This window comes from Amphiura filiformis, chromosome 14 (genome assembly GCF_039555335.1).
Source record: "Amphiura filiformis chromosome 14, Afil_fr2py, whole genome shotgun sequence".
Lineage (NCBI taxonomy): Eukaryota > Metazoa > Echinodermata > Ophiuroidea > Amphilepidida > Amphiuridae > Amphiura > Amphiura filiformis.
The window spans coordinates 53,833,075-53,850,146 of NC_092641.1; the positions used below are offsets into that span (position 1 = coordinate 53,833,075).

The 17,072-nt window shown below is 36.1% G+C and overlaps 1 protein-coding gene across 1 annotated transcript in view; it reads right to left on the bottom strand.

Annotated features, from left to right (window-relative positions):
• LOC140170310 (FERM, ARHGEF and pleckstrin domain-containing protein 1-like) overlaps positions 1–17,072 on the bottom strand; it is a 186,321-nt gene that overhangs the window by 10,597 nt on the left and 158,652 nt on the right. The window contains 3 exon segments of the mRNA XM_072193678.1: positions 2,541–2,671; positions 4,448–4,537; positions 5,422–5,531. Of these exon segments, the coding sequence (XP_072049779.1) occupies positions 2,541–2,671; positions 4,448–4,537; positions 5,422–5,531 (331 nt within the window).

The window sequence follows — 17,072 nt, forward strand, 5'->3', positions numbered from 1 at the left end:
AAGATATTTACCCCCTCCCCTTCACCTTGCCCAAGTACCTTCACTGGTTTCACTATTTCATAATCACAAGTAATGTTCCACGTAATATACTTAAACTTTGGGATAAAAAATTTCACATATAAAACATTGAATACATAATGACCTAAATACAGTAGAAGGTAACATACATTATGGTATTTATTAGAGAACATTGGATATATATGTTGCAGGCTAACAATAGGGGTGGGGATTATGTGAGGAATGACCAAAAGTATTTTGGTAAATACTGTTGTTGAGAGACAAAGGGACAGTCATGTTACTTGTTAATGACCTTATGCATTATTCAGACAAAACAATAAAAGCAAGTCTGCCAGCAAGCCTCTGAATTTGTCATGATTAAGTCTTTTATCCAATAGCATGACAAAATAGAGCCATGTAATTTATAATATTATTTTCTCCCTAATATAAACTCTGCATTCTGGCCTAAATTACAGATAGTTCAAGCAATAGAAGAAAGCATTCAAATTCCATAGCAAATATGGTCGAGATTTAAAAACAATTTAAACATATCACTACAAATGAACCAACTCATATCTGAAAGTTGTCTATCTTGAATTGCATAACAAAATCGACAGTGTAATGAACATAACAAAATGGTGCAAAATTAAAAATGGGCTATTTCAGTTGAAATCCATGCCCGCCCTATGGAAGACATGACCTTAATCTACCACAAAGGGAATGTAGATTTAAACTGGAGTTACCCATTCAGGTAACCCATTTGAAATTCATACTCTATGTGTGGAAGATTAAGGACATGTCTTCTATAGGGGTGTATGGATTTCAGAAGCAACAGCCCAATGTCATGTTAACAAAAAGATGCAAATGAAATTATATAAACAATAAAAACAACATGTGATTATATTAATATGAAGGGGGAAATAAATGGCTGGTAAAAAAATAATATGCTCAGTAATTAGGCATTTTAGGCTACCTATTTGAATGACTTATCATTCACTTTTAGCAATTTATAAACAATTTGAATTTTTTTACACTTGCGCTGGGATCACTGAATGGGTCTTCAATCTTCCACACACACACAAGGAGTGTAAATTTCAAACAGGGCTACCAGGGTGAGTCCATTTGAAATCTACACCCCCTGTGTGGGAGGTTAAGGTGATGTCTTCCATAAGGGGTGTATGGATTTCAAATGGAATAGCGCAATATATCCACAAATCTCACCAAACTTGTATTGGGACTCTTTAACTATGAAAACTAACATGGATGATAGATGATAGAATTCAATTTTGCAATATACATAATTTCTAATAGTGATACTGTTGTGTTGACAGTGAACGTACACAACATGCAGGGGACCACTGCTATGACTAACAGTTACTATTCTAGGAAACAAATGAAAATTTGTCTGGGGAAGTTATATCAGAAAGGACGGACTTGGTTTAAATAAAACAACCTTAAATGGATTTTAAACAAACCTGTTATAATATACCACATAAACAAATAAAACAAACAAATAAACAAACAAACAAGCAAAATTAACTCAAAATTATATCATTTTCAAAAACACTTGAAGAAACCTTGTGGAACATATGGGAAAAAATCAGGCATAGAATGCACCATTGTCATTTTTCAGTTTGGTACACAATCACTGAATCAAACGTTGACTCTCAATCAACGAGATCAGACTGAAAGAGCTCGGACTTGGAACAGCCCCATGCCTGATAATGCTTTACGAAATTTGAAATATTGGATTGTCCGCATGGGATCCAAAATCGTGTATCGCCAACATTTTTCAGCAAAGATTCAAAATCAATGACACTTGATATCTTCAAGCATGGATGTTGCAAAGAAATGAGCATGTAGTAGTGTTGACCATGCGTAATCAGCATGATGCATTGCATATTCATCGAAAATAAAAATGCACTACTAATCGAATAAGCCAATCCTCCAAGAGCAACACCCAAATCATGGCCGAGTCCAAGTGCTCCCAGTCACTTCCTATCACTAGGATCCACAACATGCTCATCTATCAGGGCACAGTTCTTTAATCCCAATACATTTGTACATTCATTGAATGACCTTTGAAAATTTGAGTACAAAAACTCATACTCTGCACCTTGAGGTCAAATGTTGCACTATGACTGTTTAATTGAGGTTATTGAACTATACCATTGGGATGAGGCCATTGTGGCCCATAGTGTATGCTCTCACCACTGACTTACCTTGAGGTAATCCTGCAAATTTTTCATGAAAGAAAACAACAGAAAAAAATGCTGGGATTAGAATGAACCCAGAGCGAGGCGACTCATTTCTTTCAAATTCCTCATCACGACCTTTGTCCGCACTATATGCTACTCCTATCACATGACACATAAATTATATTTTGCCGATGTGATGTATTATGGGTAGAGTGGCAGTATGGGTGGAAAGTGGCCTTATGGGTACACACTGTGACATTGTGGGTACACATTGTGGCATTGTGGGTAACATGTGGCATTATGGGTAGGTAGATCCCAACCAGCATGCATTGTGGGTAGACTTACCATGAGGATAAGCGTTGTTCAATTTCTTTTAGGAATTTACAGTGGAACTCGTAGATGGGGTCAAGATGGTTGAAGAGGACGTCCAGGATCTCTGGAAGATTGTTCTCGTTTGTTGTTGCCTTGCGGAACCACTGAGAGGGAAAATAAAATGTGTACAAACGTTATTAATATGGAGGCAAAGATAGTTTGATTGACCGTGTGTAACAAGTCACGCAGGCTTGTGTGCCTTTGCATTTAAGCGGTAGTATGTAGTATATTCAGCGTAATATATTCACTGTTGCGCTTTTATCTAACATTCTATTACCTCCACGACCCATTATTCAAAATCGCGCACTGTGATTTGTTGAAACGCGTCATGTGAGAGCCCATTATTCTGCAATAATGGGTCGAGCGCCGTAACACATTCTACGCACAGCATTACGCTTGGTTACGCGTGCAATATTTCAGCGATACGCGATGTCACTTACGCATACGCACTCCACCTTGAAGTAAACAACTTAAAATATTTGTGCCAAAAAATGATATTTTCTCTTTAAATCGTACTATTTTCTGGTAATAGAATAGAAATAAAGGGTGCAGCATTATCCTTTACGCAAATAATGTGTCCTCGGCAGTAAAACGTTTAAATAATGGGTTCGGCTGCGCCTCACCCATTATTTACGTTTTACTGCCTCGACACATTATTTGGGTGTAAAGGAGAATGCATTACCCTTTATTTCTTAAATATCTTCCAACTCTGACATTGAATGAGTTTTAACTTGCGTCATATAAGCCCGGAGGTCCATTTCACTAAACTTTCGAAGCTTCCTAAGTCTCGAAATTGTTCGTAACTTACGACGTAAGATCCATTTCACTAAACTTACGAACGAACGATACCCTTTGTAAGTAATAGGGATTTACTACAGGGACCCTTCGTAAAGTTACGTTTAGTATTGGGTATTCGTAACTTTTACTGAACGGTTACTTGAGTTACTGAAGGGTAAAAGTTTAGTGAAATGGACCCTGGTCTCATGTCATGCTTGCACAGAGACTCTGAGCACAAAATTCCATTATTGATTGGACCAGAGTTGCGAGTTACTGACGTATTGTACAGTAAATCGATTCGATGGCACGTTTGAAGACTATCTTGTCCTTGTGTTTAGACGAGACGATCATACAGTGTTCGAAATAAGCACTTATCCTCTTGTCCAAAAATCACTGGGGACAACCATATTGAGCTATGTACTTATCCCCTGGACAACCACTATTTGGATTCTTTGCACTCAAAAACATGACATATATTTTGGGGACAACCAAAATGTTTTGAGGACAAGCAGAATTCATGCTTTAGTTGTCCTCGCGACAACCTCCATATTTTCCTTATTTCGGACACTGCGATCATAGCTTCAATAGCTATACCGCAGAAGGCCGTCCAAGTCTTCACAATCTATATCTCTTTAGTTTAAGGTGGTACTACACCCCCTGATAAATTTTGTGACTAATATTGCATTTTTCTCAAAAAATAACTACACACTGGTAACAAAAGTTATGTATATTGTAGGGGCAAGGAATCCAATTACTTCACTGAAATTTCAGTGATTTAAGACAAGTGGTTCATTATATATGTTAAGAAGTGAGGTATTTCTAGCGGTACCTTTTTTCTTATCATAAATAATGTACCGCTTCTCTTGAGTCACTGAAATTCCAGTGTAGTAACTGGATTCCTTGCCCCTTTAATATACATAACTTTTGTTACCAGTGTGTTATTTTTTGAGAAAAATGCAAAAATAGTCACAAATTTATCAAGGGGTGTAGTACCACCTTAAGCTTATTCTTTTCTTCAAAGCTATCCCTATCAATAATTGTTTTTGAGGGAGTCACTGATAGTGCCTTACGTGTCTTGGTTAAACTTGTCATTTTGTACTCACCACTACTATGACCTCTAGGTCTTTGAGGTATGTACGTTCTGTGGTCAAGATTTCCTTGGCAATGAAGTAGGCTTTATCTGGTGGATGACGCTGAAAATGAATAACAATAATAACATTATGTTAGATGGAGAACACGTTAAAGTGGGAAAAACTGGAGAGGGGAGGTTATTATAAAATATAGAAATACCGTAAACGCTCATCTACAAGCATATATAGTGTTTTTGATGAAAGCTAAGTTCATACGAAATAAGCGTAAATATGCCAACACAGAATATTGGTCTTACAATAATACTTGTTCGTATATGCTTGGATCTGTCATTTATTTGCTCAAACTCCATAATGGCACAGGGATTAATTTAGCTTTCATCAGAAGCACTATATATGCTTGTAGACGAGGTTTTACGGTATTGGGATTTACAGTGCTACGCAACTTATCATCCACCTCGTGGAGCTTGAGGTGCTACTGCAACAAAACAAGGATAGGGGAAGATGTCCAAATTTGGAATGGAGGAGGAAGACTGTACCTGGAGAAAAACCTGCAAGGAGTCATCATTGATTGACAACCATGCTCACTGCTCACTTACAGCACTGCTGGGCATCAAACACAGACTTCAGTGGGAAAAGGCGAGTGCTTAGACCAGTGGATTCCCCCAGAGAAAAGTGTGGAGCAGATGCCTAATTTGGGAGAGATTTGCAGTCAGTGGTCAAATTTTAAGTGATGCCTGCCCTTGGTATATTCAGTCCTCTTTATTAACTTCCTGAGACAGAACTTGCAATAGGTTTGTTTCCTTCAATTTTCAGACAGGTTTGGTCAAATTGCATCTTGTTACTCTTCTCACATATAATATGTGTCAAGGTGGATTGCATGGTGTTAATGTAAAGAAATCTATGCACTCTTGGCAAACTTTTAGATCTTTCTTGACAGAAAGAATTTCCCGACAATTCCTTCTTTTATTGTGATACTTATTCCTTACCTTTTTCTTGATTCCTGTACCATCGTCATCCGTCCCCGATGTGACTCCCATTCCCCCGTCATCCTGCTGGTGGTGGTGTAGCCTATTAGTGGGTGATAAAATCGGTGAACCTGTTCCAAGAGAAAATATGTGAATACAAATTTAATTAGTAATTGAACTATACAAGGTGTGTCATCATCATATAATTAGACAGTAAAAATCAACACTCCTCAAAGCTGTTTGCATAACGGTACAGGCCCATACCTAAATACTAGTGCACAGCTTTCCCCTGCTTGGCTGGAGAACCCCTCATTCAATGGAAGCTGTAAAGCTTTGTGGCTGCAATAAGCTGCAGCTTGGCTGGGGAAGGCTGTGCACTGGTAAATGGGCCCTAATAGAAATCGGCCATATTGAATTCTCAGGTATAAAAAAACAGTGTACCACTAGATTATTTGGTACACATACCTGTTTGCGTTCTGCATGTTATTCAGTTTTGCTGATGTTTTAACTATTGTGTCACTCATTTTCTATAATTAAAGACAAAGATAAAGACAATGTATCGCGTCTGATGTCACCTGTCAATCAAACTCGAGCACGGTTTGTTTACAAGTGTCGTGATGATGACTTGCTGAACGCGGATTTATAACTGGGTGCCTTATTGTTGATTTTGCACCTTTCGACATGCAAACCATCTCAAAAGTTAGGTCTTTATAGTAGGAAACTTTCTTTGGTGAAGGCACCATGTCCACAATGCCTAGAAAAGATGCTTTTTGCCTTGTAAAAGTACGAACTTTTTCGCCATTTGCTGCTATTCTGTTTCTCCGATCAGCACCAGATAGATCGGTCTTCCTTTTACGCGCTGATTAACCTGTGTAAACCAATCAAGGATCGTAATTGACAGTGACATCAGACGCGATAAATTGTTTTTATCTCTGTCTTTAATTCTAATTACATTATCATTCAATATGGCCTTTGACGTGCTACTATGGTCCTCAATGCATAAAAAAACAAACATGGCAAAGTTCCACATGTGTTATGAACACAAAGCTGTAAAAAGTCGTAAATGTTCACATTTTTGGTTCAAATTTAACAAAAATACCAAATATTATAATCTATTTAACATTATATGGGATGGGACGAATATGTTTTCACCACATCTGAGAGGCAATAGGCATTATAATTCGGAATTAAATAAGATCAAAAAACAAATTAAATCATCTTTATTTGTCTGCAAACTAAATACGGTAAATTTAAAATTGCAAAAACAACTGATTTAGTCTCACCGTTGGATCGGTTACCTGGCCGCTTGATTCCTGAGATAGCTGATGGCATGTATGTCCTTCCAGCTCCCTTATTTTGAGGCGCAATGACTGCTGCAAATTTTATGTTTTAAATTTGTATCTTTGTCTATCATTTATATAACTTTAGTGTAACTTTTGTACATTTGTAGTATTTGTACATAATTATGTATTATTACTTGTATCAATATTCCAATATTGTACATTCGTATTGAGCTGTAAAACATTTGTATTATTAATGAATTTGTATCATAAGCTTGTATCAAAACTTGTATCGCTTGTCTTTTGTATATCATGTGCATATTTTTTGTATATTGGTCAATTTTACAATATGTATCATTGATTTGTATCCAAATTTTATCTGACATGTTTGGGGCTTGAGCAAACTGACATATGAAAATTTTGAGAGAGAAAAAATCAGAACTCAGCGGGGATTGAACCCCGGTCGCTGGTACACATTATTTAAATCATTATTAATTTGTGTTTCACATTGTCTTACGCCCTGCTATGGTGAAGCATAATAGGCCGCCTCCTCCTTCATTAATTAAAATTTTATCTGTTGTATATGATTTGTAAATAACCGACTTGTATAAAAGTGATTTTGTAAGTGATTTTGTATGTCATTTGTATACCTTTTGTATCTTTAATTTATAGCTTTTGTGTACATTGAGTATATAGTTTTATCATAATATCATCATCCCCATGTCTTCAACATTTTGATAGAGTGACCACCAATTACACCAAAACTACCCAATTATTATGATTTTCAAAAGACATCACAATGTTTGATTTATTAATTGAAATCATCATCAAATCAATACATATACAATAATTATCAATACATTGATCACTTTGCTATTAATTATCAATAGTTATCAATAATTAAAACTAGGCGGCACAAAACTGAACCTAGTCAATAAAACAATATCAAAAAATATTTTCATCACAAAAATAAATGTACACCTTCTTAGTTGTAAGTAAGCCTCGACATATCAATCACATTTTTTGGTTTATAATTTCAGCTCTTATTTCTTCCTGTACAAAAAAATAATAATAAAGAAGTGTCATTTGACACAATAAAGACATTGAGACAATCACAGGTATACACAATTAAATCCCAGAATCAGAATTCAACACCACAGTTCCCAAGTACATTGTAACAGTGTTATCAGCACACCATAGGACATCTTCAAAACTAAGACCTTACAACCACGACTGGTCATGACTTGGTCTGATAACGCTTTTGTTACGACTTGATGATCATGAAGCTTTTCTACTGACTTGGTCATGAAGCTTTTGTCATGACTTGGTCATGATGCTTTTGTCGTGATCATGAAGCTTTTGTCAAGACTTGGTCATGAAGGTGATCGGTCATGAAGCTTTTGTCACATCTTGGTTATGATGATTTTGTCACAACTTGTTCATGAAGCTTTTGTCACAAATTGTTCATGAAGCTTTTGTCATGACTTGGTCATGATGCTTTTGTCCCAACTTGGCCTTGAAGCTTAGTCACAACCAGTCATGACCAGATGACCATGGCTGACTTGGGCACTCTTATTAGTCAAAAAACCTGTTACAGCTTAGTCACATGCCTTACTAATGAACAGATGTATACATGAACGTAGAAACAGGCGAGGTCATGATCACAGGTGAATTGTAAATTTGGCCGAACCAATAACTTGTTTTCAGTGATCACTACAGGCAGACACCTTTCATTACTTTGTCAGCAGAACAAAAGATCTCGACATATTCATCACAGCATTCTATGTCAACAAACACTTATAGATATCATGTATTTTATTAGTAAATTTTAATGTCATTGAACCAGCAAATGCATTAATCTAAATAGAGTTTAGAAGCCACATTTCCAATTTCACTTTATATTCAAAAGATGGAAAGCTCTTTATAAATTGGATATAGGCACTTTGTCCATGCAATGAAGCTATCCATCAAAATATCTCTTGTAGAAGATACCAACCATCACCTCTCATGCACTCCATTGGGCTATTGCAGTTGAAATCCACACACACACCCTATGGAAGACATGACCTTAATCTCCCACACAGGGGGTGTAGTTTTCAAATGGAGTCACTCATTCAGGCAATCCCATCTGAAATTCTTACTCCCTGGTGTGAAAGATATGGGTATGCAATATGCATTTCAACAGGAATAGCCCATTTACACCAGGCAAAAGTCATAACTGATTTCAGTCAAGTCAAGTAATGTAAATGCAAACAGGTAGAATCATTAATCATATTTCCGAAAGTTGTGATTCCAATGATGACTTGGGCCATTATTAGTTCGGAAATGAATTTTGAGTAAGTCGTCAGTAATTACAGCTTTTCACAAATGTAAACAAATATGTCATTGAATTTGTATTTACTTATCGTAACAAGTGACTTTCTTAAATGAGAATTCAGAATGGAATCCAATGCAGAGATCAATGCTAATCGCCAGCCTTAATTCAAAAGTACAGTCGATAACGATTTTTGCCTATTGTACGCGCAGTATTGGTTAACAATACAACTTGTGTTATTTACTTGAATGAGATCGAATCAGCAACACAAGCCTTTTCATAAGGAAGTTCACATGCATGTAAACGACACATACTGACTACAACATGCGCTCAGTGGTGCATCACTAAACCAATTCACATTCTCTGGTTCATTCAACCTCAACACAAAACTCTCTCTAGAGACATGTTGGGCTCATTTGATTCACATGACTGTAGTTAAGCAGATGCTCCCAGTAGCACATTCTCTCATGTTGGCTTTAATGCGCATCAGACAGGCAATTTCTATACAAGTTGCCATTTTAAGCACCCTAACATGACAATTTTGGATGTTTTTTTTTCTTTACCTTGCAGAATGGGCTACTTGGAATACATTGGGCTATGCCAGTTGAAATCAATACACCCCCTATGGAAGACATGACCTTAATCTTCCACACAGGGGGTGTAGACTTCAAATGGAATCATCCATTCAGGCAACTCAATTTGAAATTCACACTCCCTGTGTGAAAGTCAAGACTTCCGCAAGGCCTGTATGGATTTCAAATGAATAGCCCATTCTGCAAACCCCTTAGGAATGGTATTGGCCACTGGCAATACGAGTTGTGATAACCAGGCTTGGAAGAAGCTGATCAGGTTTAAAAGTTCTTTTTAATTTTTGCTGAAACAAAGTGTATTTTATGTAAAACAGGGCATTATGAATAACCAGTTAGCCGCTGATCTTCCCTTTTAGCGGTATACCTCCTTTACCTACATAACAGCACACATCATGATAGAAATTCAATATGCCCACCACATCATCTCCCATGCAAAAAGTTCAACTACCTGTGTAACCCTATGTTATAGGGTACAACCTGATATATTTGATGTGCCTTGCGAAGTGCTGTTCTCCAACACTACTAACACATCAACCTAATTCATACTGTTTATGTCACTATCGGAAATTAACCCCATTTTTTCATATACAGAAGATAACAGCCCCTTATGACACACCTGTATTTCATATACACATACAATAATTTCCCCACCCCACCACCAACTATGTGTTTGTTGCAGTCCACAATACTCAACATGTCAAGACACACTGCATATAGACCACTTGACATGTGACATCATTGCCCCGCAGTATGCGCGCAAATTATGAGAATTTCCATTGTTCTTTGCCCTGCAGTGTGTACGCATCGTAGTTTGCTCAGGGCATGTGCATTTTAAATCACCCACCACATTTCATATAGTACAAGAAAATCATTGAACAGTGTAGCGGTTCGTTCAAGCATATCGATAGACCAGTCCCTCACCTTTGTTGATAAACAATGATGTCTAGCAAGTGGTCTATACAGTCTAACATGAAGACATTTCAGTTACATTGATTCAGCCCATATATTATCCATCTGAGTTGTCATTGATGAACAAAAAAAATAGATTTATATACAAATGGTAACTGCAGGGCTCAAAACAAGATTTGTTTCCCATTTGTCACTACTGGTTGATCAAATAATCGTTTCATGTGGTTTAAAAAGTTTCATACCTCATTCTATAAATTAAATGGCGTCCATTTTGAATTCACCATAAATTATAAGTACATTTTAGTTTAATGTAGTTACAAAATGTCAGCAACATGTTCAACAGAAAAACAAAACATGCAAGCAAACATTCCAAGCTGAAAATAATCAGTAAGGTTTCAAGGTAACTTCCTCAATATCATCTCCAGCCTACTATCTGTTCAATTAAGATTACCAAGTGCTTCAAAATATTACAAAATTAAATTTACTGGTGAGCAATGGAGCATGATGCTCATGGAGCATTAACAAACAGGTTAGTAAAGGAGTATTTTGTGATTCTAACATCCTCTTTCTGTGGTGTGCTTGCGTAGATAATAGATATCCATGAAAAAGTATATTCCCATTATTTCAGTTGATTCTGATTTTGTGTTTATGCATGATTATTTATGTTACATTGCTCCAACGAAAATACAAATTTGGCGATAGTTTTGCTGAGCGAATGAATCTTAAAGAAATTTTTTGCATACAAATAATGTGTATTCAGAGGTTTACGGTGGTATAAAAATCTTTTCGGAAAAGCAGAGGATGAAGCTATAGATTACAAAATGATTCATGCAAATCCCTTTGAAAAAATCAAGATTGATTAACTATCTCCCCTATATGTTCAGCTAAATATGACAAACGAGATACTTTTATTGCGAGCCCTGCAGTTAGTGCAAACATGACGTGCTATTATTTCAGTGCAATTATGTACCATTATCATCCCAATACAAAATGCAACACACACACACAATGGACTATTCCAACTGAAATCCATACCCCCTATAGAAGACATGACCTAATAATCTCTCACACAGGGGGTGTATATTTCAAACAGAGTCACCCATTCAGGTAACTCCATTTGTATTTCAAATGGAGTCACCCATTCAGGTAACCCCATTTGAAATTCACACTCCCTGTGTGGTAGATTAAGGTCATATCTTCCATAGGAGGTGTATGGATTTCAACTGGAAGCGCCCAATACTTGACAAAACCACCCAACAACACTGACAACAACACATTGATACAAATATACATTATTATATATGTTAGACTCTCTAAATATTCTGGGATTTGAGTCAATACAAAATATTGTCATTATTTTTTTTAAGAGTAGAAAATAGCAAGGCAATTACTTTTTATGCAGGTAGTTATTCCGGTGAGTTGGCAATTTACTTATTACATGGTAGAAACACTTTGTTTCTAATTTGGTAGAAAGCCTCTTAATATTTTGGTAGATAATGATTATTAATTAAAAACAACAACATTTCAGGCACTGTCTTTCAACATGAAATGACGCTTTCACGATCAGCAGATTTTTTAAAGTTCCTACAAGAGTTTTTTTGCAGAGCTCTATGGAATGAGTTTTAGCCAAGCTCTTTGGAGATATTTTGTGGAGAACTCTTTGAGCTTTTGAGCAAAGGTCACTGAAGACCTTGAATTAAAGCACTTTGGAGCCCTTTTGAGTTGAGCTTTTCAGCTGAGATCACAGAAGACCTTTGAAATAAAACTCTTTGGCAAGTTTGTAGAATTTAGCTCTTTCATGTGCATGACTTTGAACATAAGATCTTATGGGAGATCTTTTGTTTTTCATAAGGAGCTCTTTGAGGAGCTTTCAAGCAGAGGTCTTTGGTCTTCTGGGGTCTTTTAGAAGCTTTTGAACAAATGGGGTTCCAAAATGACAGGATTAGATTTTTTAAAGATGATATGTCGCTGTCTGTATAGGAGTGTGATTGATCACTCTCAGATAGGGAGAGGAGTGAACTGCTCTTACTCTGTCAAAAGACAGTGCCTATCAATGTTTTATTTTTGCATGTGCTATTCTAATTGAAATCTATCCTATGGAAGATATGACCTTAATCTTCCACACATACAGGGAGTGTGAATTTCTAATGGAATTACCTGAATAGATGACTCCATTTGAAATCCACAGCCCCTATATGTGAGAGATTAAGGTCATATCTTCTATAGGGGGTATATGGATTTTAACTAGAATAGTCTATCTTGGGTACAAATAAGGCTATCCATTTCAAATTTGGCTCTCTCAAATCATGAGCAAGACATCCTGGGAAAGACGCCAGGAGTTGAACCCAAGGAAAGGATGATTCATTTTATAAGCCAGGAGCTGAACCAGCACCTCATCAATGCTGAGCTACTGATGGATGCATTACAGCATCCAACCACAGGCTGTGCCTATCCAATCACAGGCTGTGCTTATCCAACCACAGGCTGTGCCTATCCAATCACAGGCTGTGCTTATCCAATCACAGGCTGTGCCTATCCAATCACAGGCTGTGCTTATCCAATCACAGGCTGTGCCTATCCAATCACAGGCTGTGCCTAATTAAATCTTGTAGCTCAAAAAGACAATGAAGAAACATTTTCAAATGCTTCAAAATTAATGCTATAGTTGTGATGAACACAGCACCAAAAAATCTAATGAAAGAAATTAATTATGTATATTATCAAAAATCTGTCTTAATATTATGTACAAAAAAGTTACAACTGACAGTTTAGGCAAAAAAGCACACAAAATGCTAATTAGTAGTTATTTAGTATATAAGAGGTACATAGTAGTTAGTATATCAATGGACTATTCCATACATAATTACCATCTCTAAAATTTGATATTTTCGGAATGGAAATTCATAGCATGTATCACCGGATTTGATTCCTCTTAACACAAAAGATAAAGGGATACATATTGTTATGAATATATGGAGGGAAGTTAGAGAAAGTGTATAGCTATTTCATATATAAATTGATATTTAAGGAAATGAAGGCTTTTATACATGCCAGTGAAAACAAGCATAGAAAAGGTTAAAACAAGTCTTCAGCGTTCACTGAGGTTTCTGTTCTAGGCGTTTCAAGACTAACCATATTCTGTTCTCGTCAAACCATTGAGAATGGAACATTGAAACGTCTGGAACAAAACCTCTTTGAGTGCTGAAGACTTGTTTTAACCGTTTCTACACATTTATGGATATTGCCTACTTGAATTTATGGATATTGTCTAATTATACTGAATCGACAATTCCCACTTCTGGTTTACTTAAAAAGTAGCAGTTTTCGTCTTCTTTAGAAGATGTAAATTTTTCTATGGAATAGTCCACTGAGTAATATTTCTGGAAGGTTAGGTTTAAAGGCATAGATTGGTTATAGTTGGTACAGTATTCTAACAACTAGAAACCCTTCTTTCAAAAAAGTTTTATCGGGATTATAAAGCCCTTAGTAGTTATATGACATCTATTTTGAAAGTGCCACTCCAGCTGAAATCTATACACCCCCTATGGAAGATATGACTTTTATCTCCCACACAGGGAGTGTAGATTTTAAATGGAGTCACCCATTCAGGTAACCCCAATTGAAATTCAGTTCACACTCCCTGTGTAATGTTTTCAATAGGGGTGTATAAGTTTCAACTGGAATAGCCCAATAAATCTATCTAATACTCATAGCTCACTGACTGTGTTCTCAGTTAACCTATCTATCCTACATCCTATCTGTTGTCAAAGGGTGTTTTTTTTTTTGCCATGTTATTTCATTCTGTTAAATATTGTCTTGTAAATATACTTTTATTTCAGCTAAGCATAACTCCAGAAAACCCATTCACACCAGAGTTGAGTATGACCTTAACTTGAGTATGACCTTAACTGTAACTATATAAACCATACCCTAGCTGTCTCAAGACATATTCTATCCAAAACTTACATTAATGGATGAGTGGGGTGCTTGGGCGCATATGGGTTGCTGAAGACCGGTCCATTTACAGACTCTGCCTCGTACTCGGAGGAGTGCGAGTTTGAGCCCTGGTGGTGCCATCTCGTGTTGAGCACTTGGGCAAGGTACTTTACCTCACTTGCCTCTCTATACACAGGGGTGAAATGAGGAGCTGTTATGAATACTGTCCATTGAGTGCCACCCAACGATATGAACATGCCTTGGGTATTGTATGGCACCTGATATTCTAACAACAGCGGAATAAATGTAAAGCACTTTGATACATGTGAAAGGCGCTGTATAAATGCCAACATGTTATTGTTTAATACTCAAGAAAGAAAGCCCAGTTTTAGAAAGTCGAGGACCCAGAGAAAAATGTGCATAAAGCCATCTGGAACTGCATGGTCATGGCTTGAACCCAGGACGTCTGGTGCAAAACAATGACAATTATGCTCCTTACAACAATGGATGTGAGTGGTAGTCTGAAGTCATGCAAATCTGAATTTTCACACTAAAATTACAGTAACATTTTTAGCACACTAATACAATTTTACTTAAAGTTACATAAACATTACTAATGCTGATGATCTATTACTTTGATGATATTTTGCACCAAGCTACAAGAGTTGATTAAAAGAATTTGCGCTGCATAAATGAGTTGAAATGCACGGTGAGTAGTAAATAATTTGCATAGTATTGGTAAGCAATAATAATAATGACAATAAATGATAATTTATATTCAAATGTAATGAAAGAATTGTTTGAAATTGCCAGGCAATTAAGGGGGATATTTTTGGAGTACAAAAATATGAATATATTAAATTCAATAAGCATTTTACATAATTCTTGGCATAAACAATTTGGTTTGCATAAATAATATTCAGCAAAATTTGGTAGTAGTCATTGGTGCATAATAAGTAGCTGAATGCATATTAAAATGAGTAGGGGGTTTAAAGTTTGAGCTTTCAAAACAAAGTTCATTTAAAAAAAATGCTGAAATATGGAAAACTATAATAACAACGCTTTTGCACTTGAATACAAAATAATGCATATAGGAATGTACACTTCCGTATTAATTCTGGGCTATTCCAGTTGAAATCCATACACCCCCTGTGGAAGGAATGACCTTAAATCTCCAACACATAGGGTGTAGATTTCAAACAGAGTCACCCATTCAGGTATCCCCATTTGAAATTCACACTCCCTGAGCAGAAGATTAAGGTCATATCTTGCATAGGGGGTGTATGGATGTCAACTGTAATATCTCATGTGTCAAATGGCAGGTTCACAATTTTGGCAGGTTTTTGCTTTCTTAATAATAAAAAAAATACTGATAACGATCATGATTTTCAAACTTACTTCAGGGACTGATAGATATTTACACCCAGGTATGGGGAAATGAGAAGAACTGGTTCATGATATGTATTTGTGGCAAGAGGGGTGTGGGAACATCAAATTGAATGCATAGAAATTTTAAGAAAAGGAAGGAGCCTGCAGTGGCCAAAATATGATTTTTTTTCCAGGGGTGGGTTGAAATCAGCACAATTGCCTCAAAAATATCGAAAAAGCAGAACTTTGATTGTGTTGACTGGGATTTGGGGGCAATGCTCAAGTGTCAGGGGAATGCCCCAATTGACCAACCGCCTTAGCACCCAATTGGGAATCAAGAAGTTTTATCTGAATGCAACTAAGGAATTGGGTTTTTTTTCTGAAAAAAATTGATTTCCCCAATTCCCCCGTCCCCTCTGGTGTAATTAACGATCAGTCCATTAGTACTTAATACTACTGATTGTTAAAAGCCTATACAAAAGTCAAATAATGGGGTGAACTAGTATTAGATTGTGCGGCAAAGGCGGTTTCAAATTTGGCACCAACAGAACTAATACAAAAATATTTATTTGGTGGATGAAAAAAACACACAAGAAAATAATTTATCGCAGTACAATTATTTCAGCTTAGTTTGTTACTGTCATTTGATTCATTGTAGTACTTTTTAAGTTAATTATATTAACTGAAATTAATATTCTGATGCTATATGAAAAATAACCCAACAATATTCTATCAAATATCACATATTGTTCAATTTTTTGCACCAAAATCAATCACAAAAGAAACACCGCAATTGTTAATTTTGGATCAATCAGAACAATTTAGTTTCTATATAAAGTTTATCTTCAACAAATAAGTGTCTCATCAATTTGATACCAATTTTAAGTCACATATCAGGAATTATTTCCAATTTAGCATGCCAAACAAATTATCTACACATTTGTGTGGGCATATGAAAATTATTTAAATTCTAACTTGATTCATATCCCATACACCTGATAAAAATGCATAAAAGGAAGACAAAATATAAGTTATTTTTAATACACCAACTTGTCTTTGCATCAATATTCAAAATTAAGAAATACGAACCCAGTTCTCAATGCTTAAAATTACTTTAAAGACTGTTTAGGGTGACTTGAAACTATCCATTTACATAATTTTTTTATAAAGATCGTCATTATATATACTGTTAAGACAATGGGCTATTCTGTATGAAATCCATACACCACCTATGGAAAGCATGATCTTAATCTCCCACACTAAGGGTGTAGATTT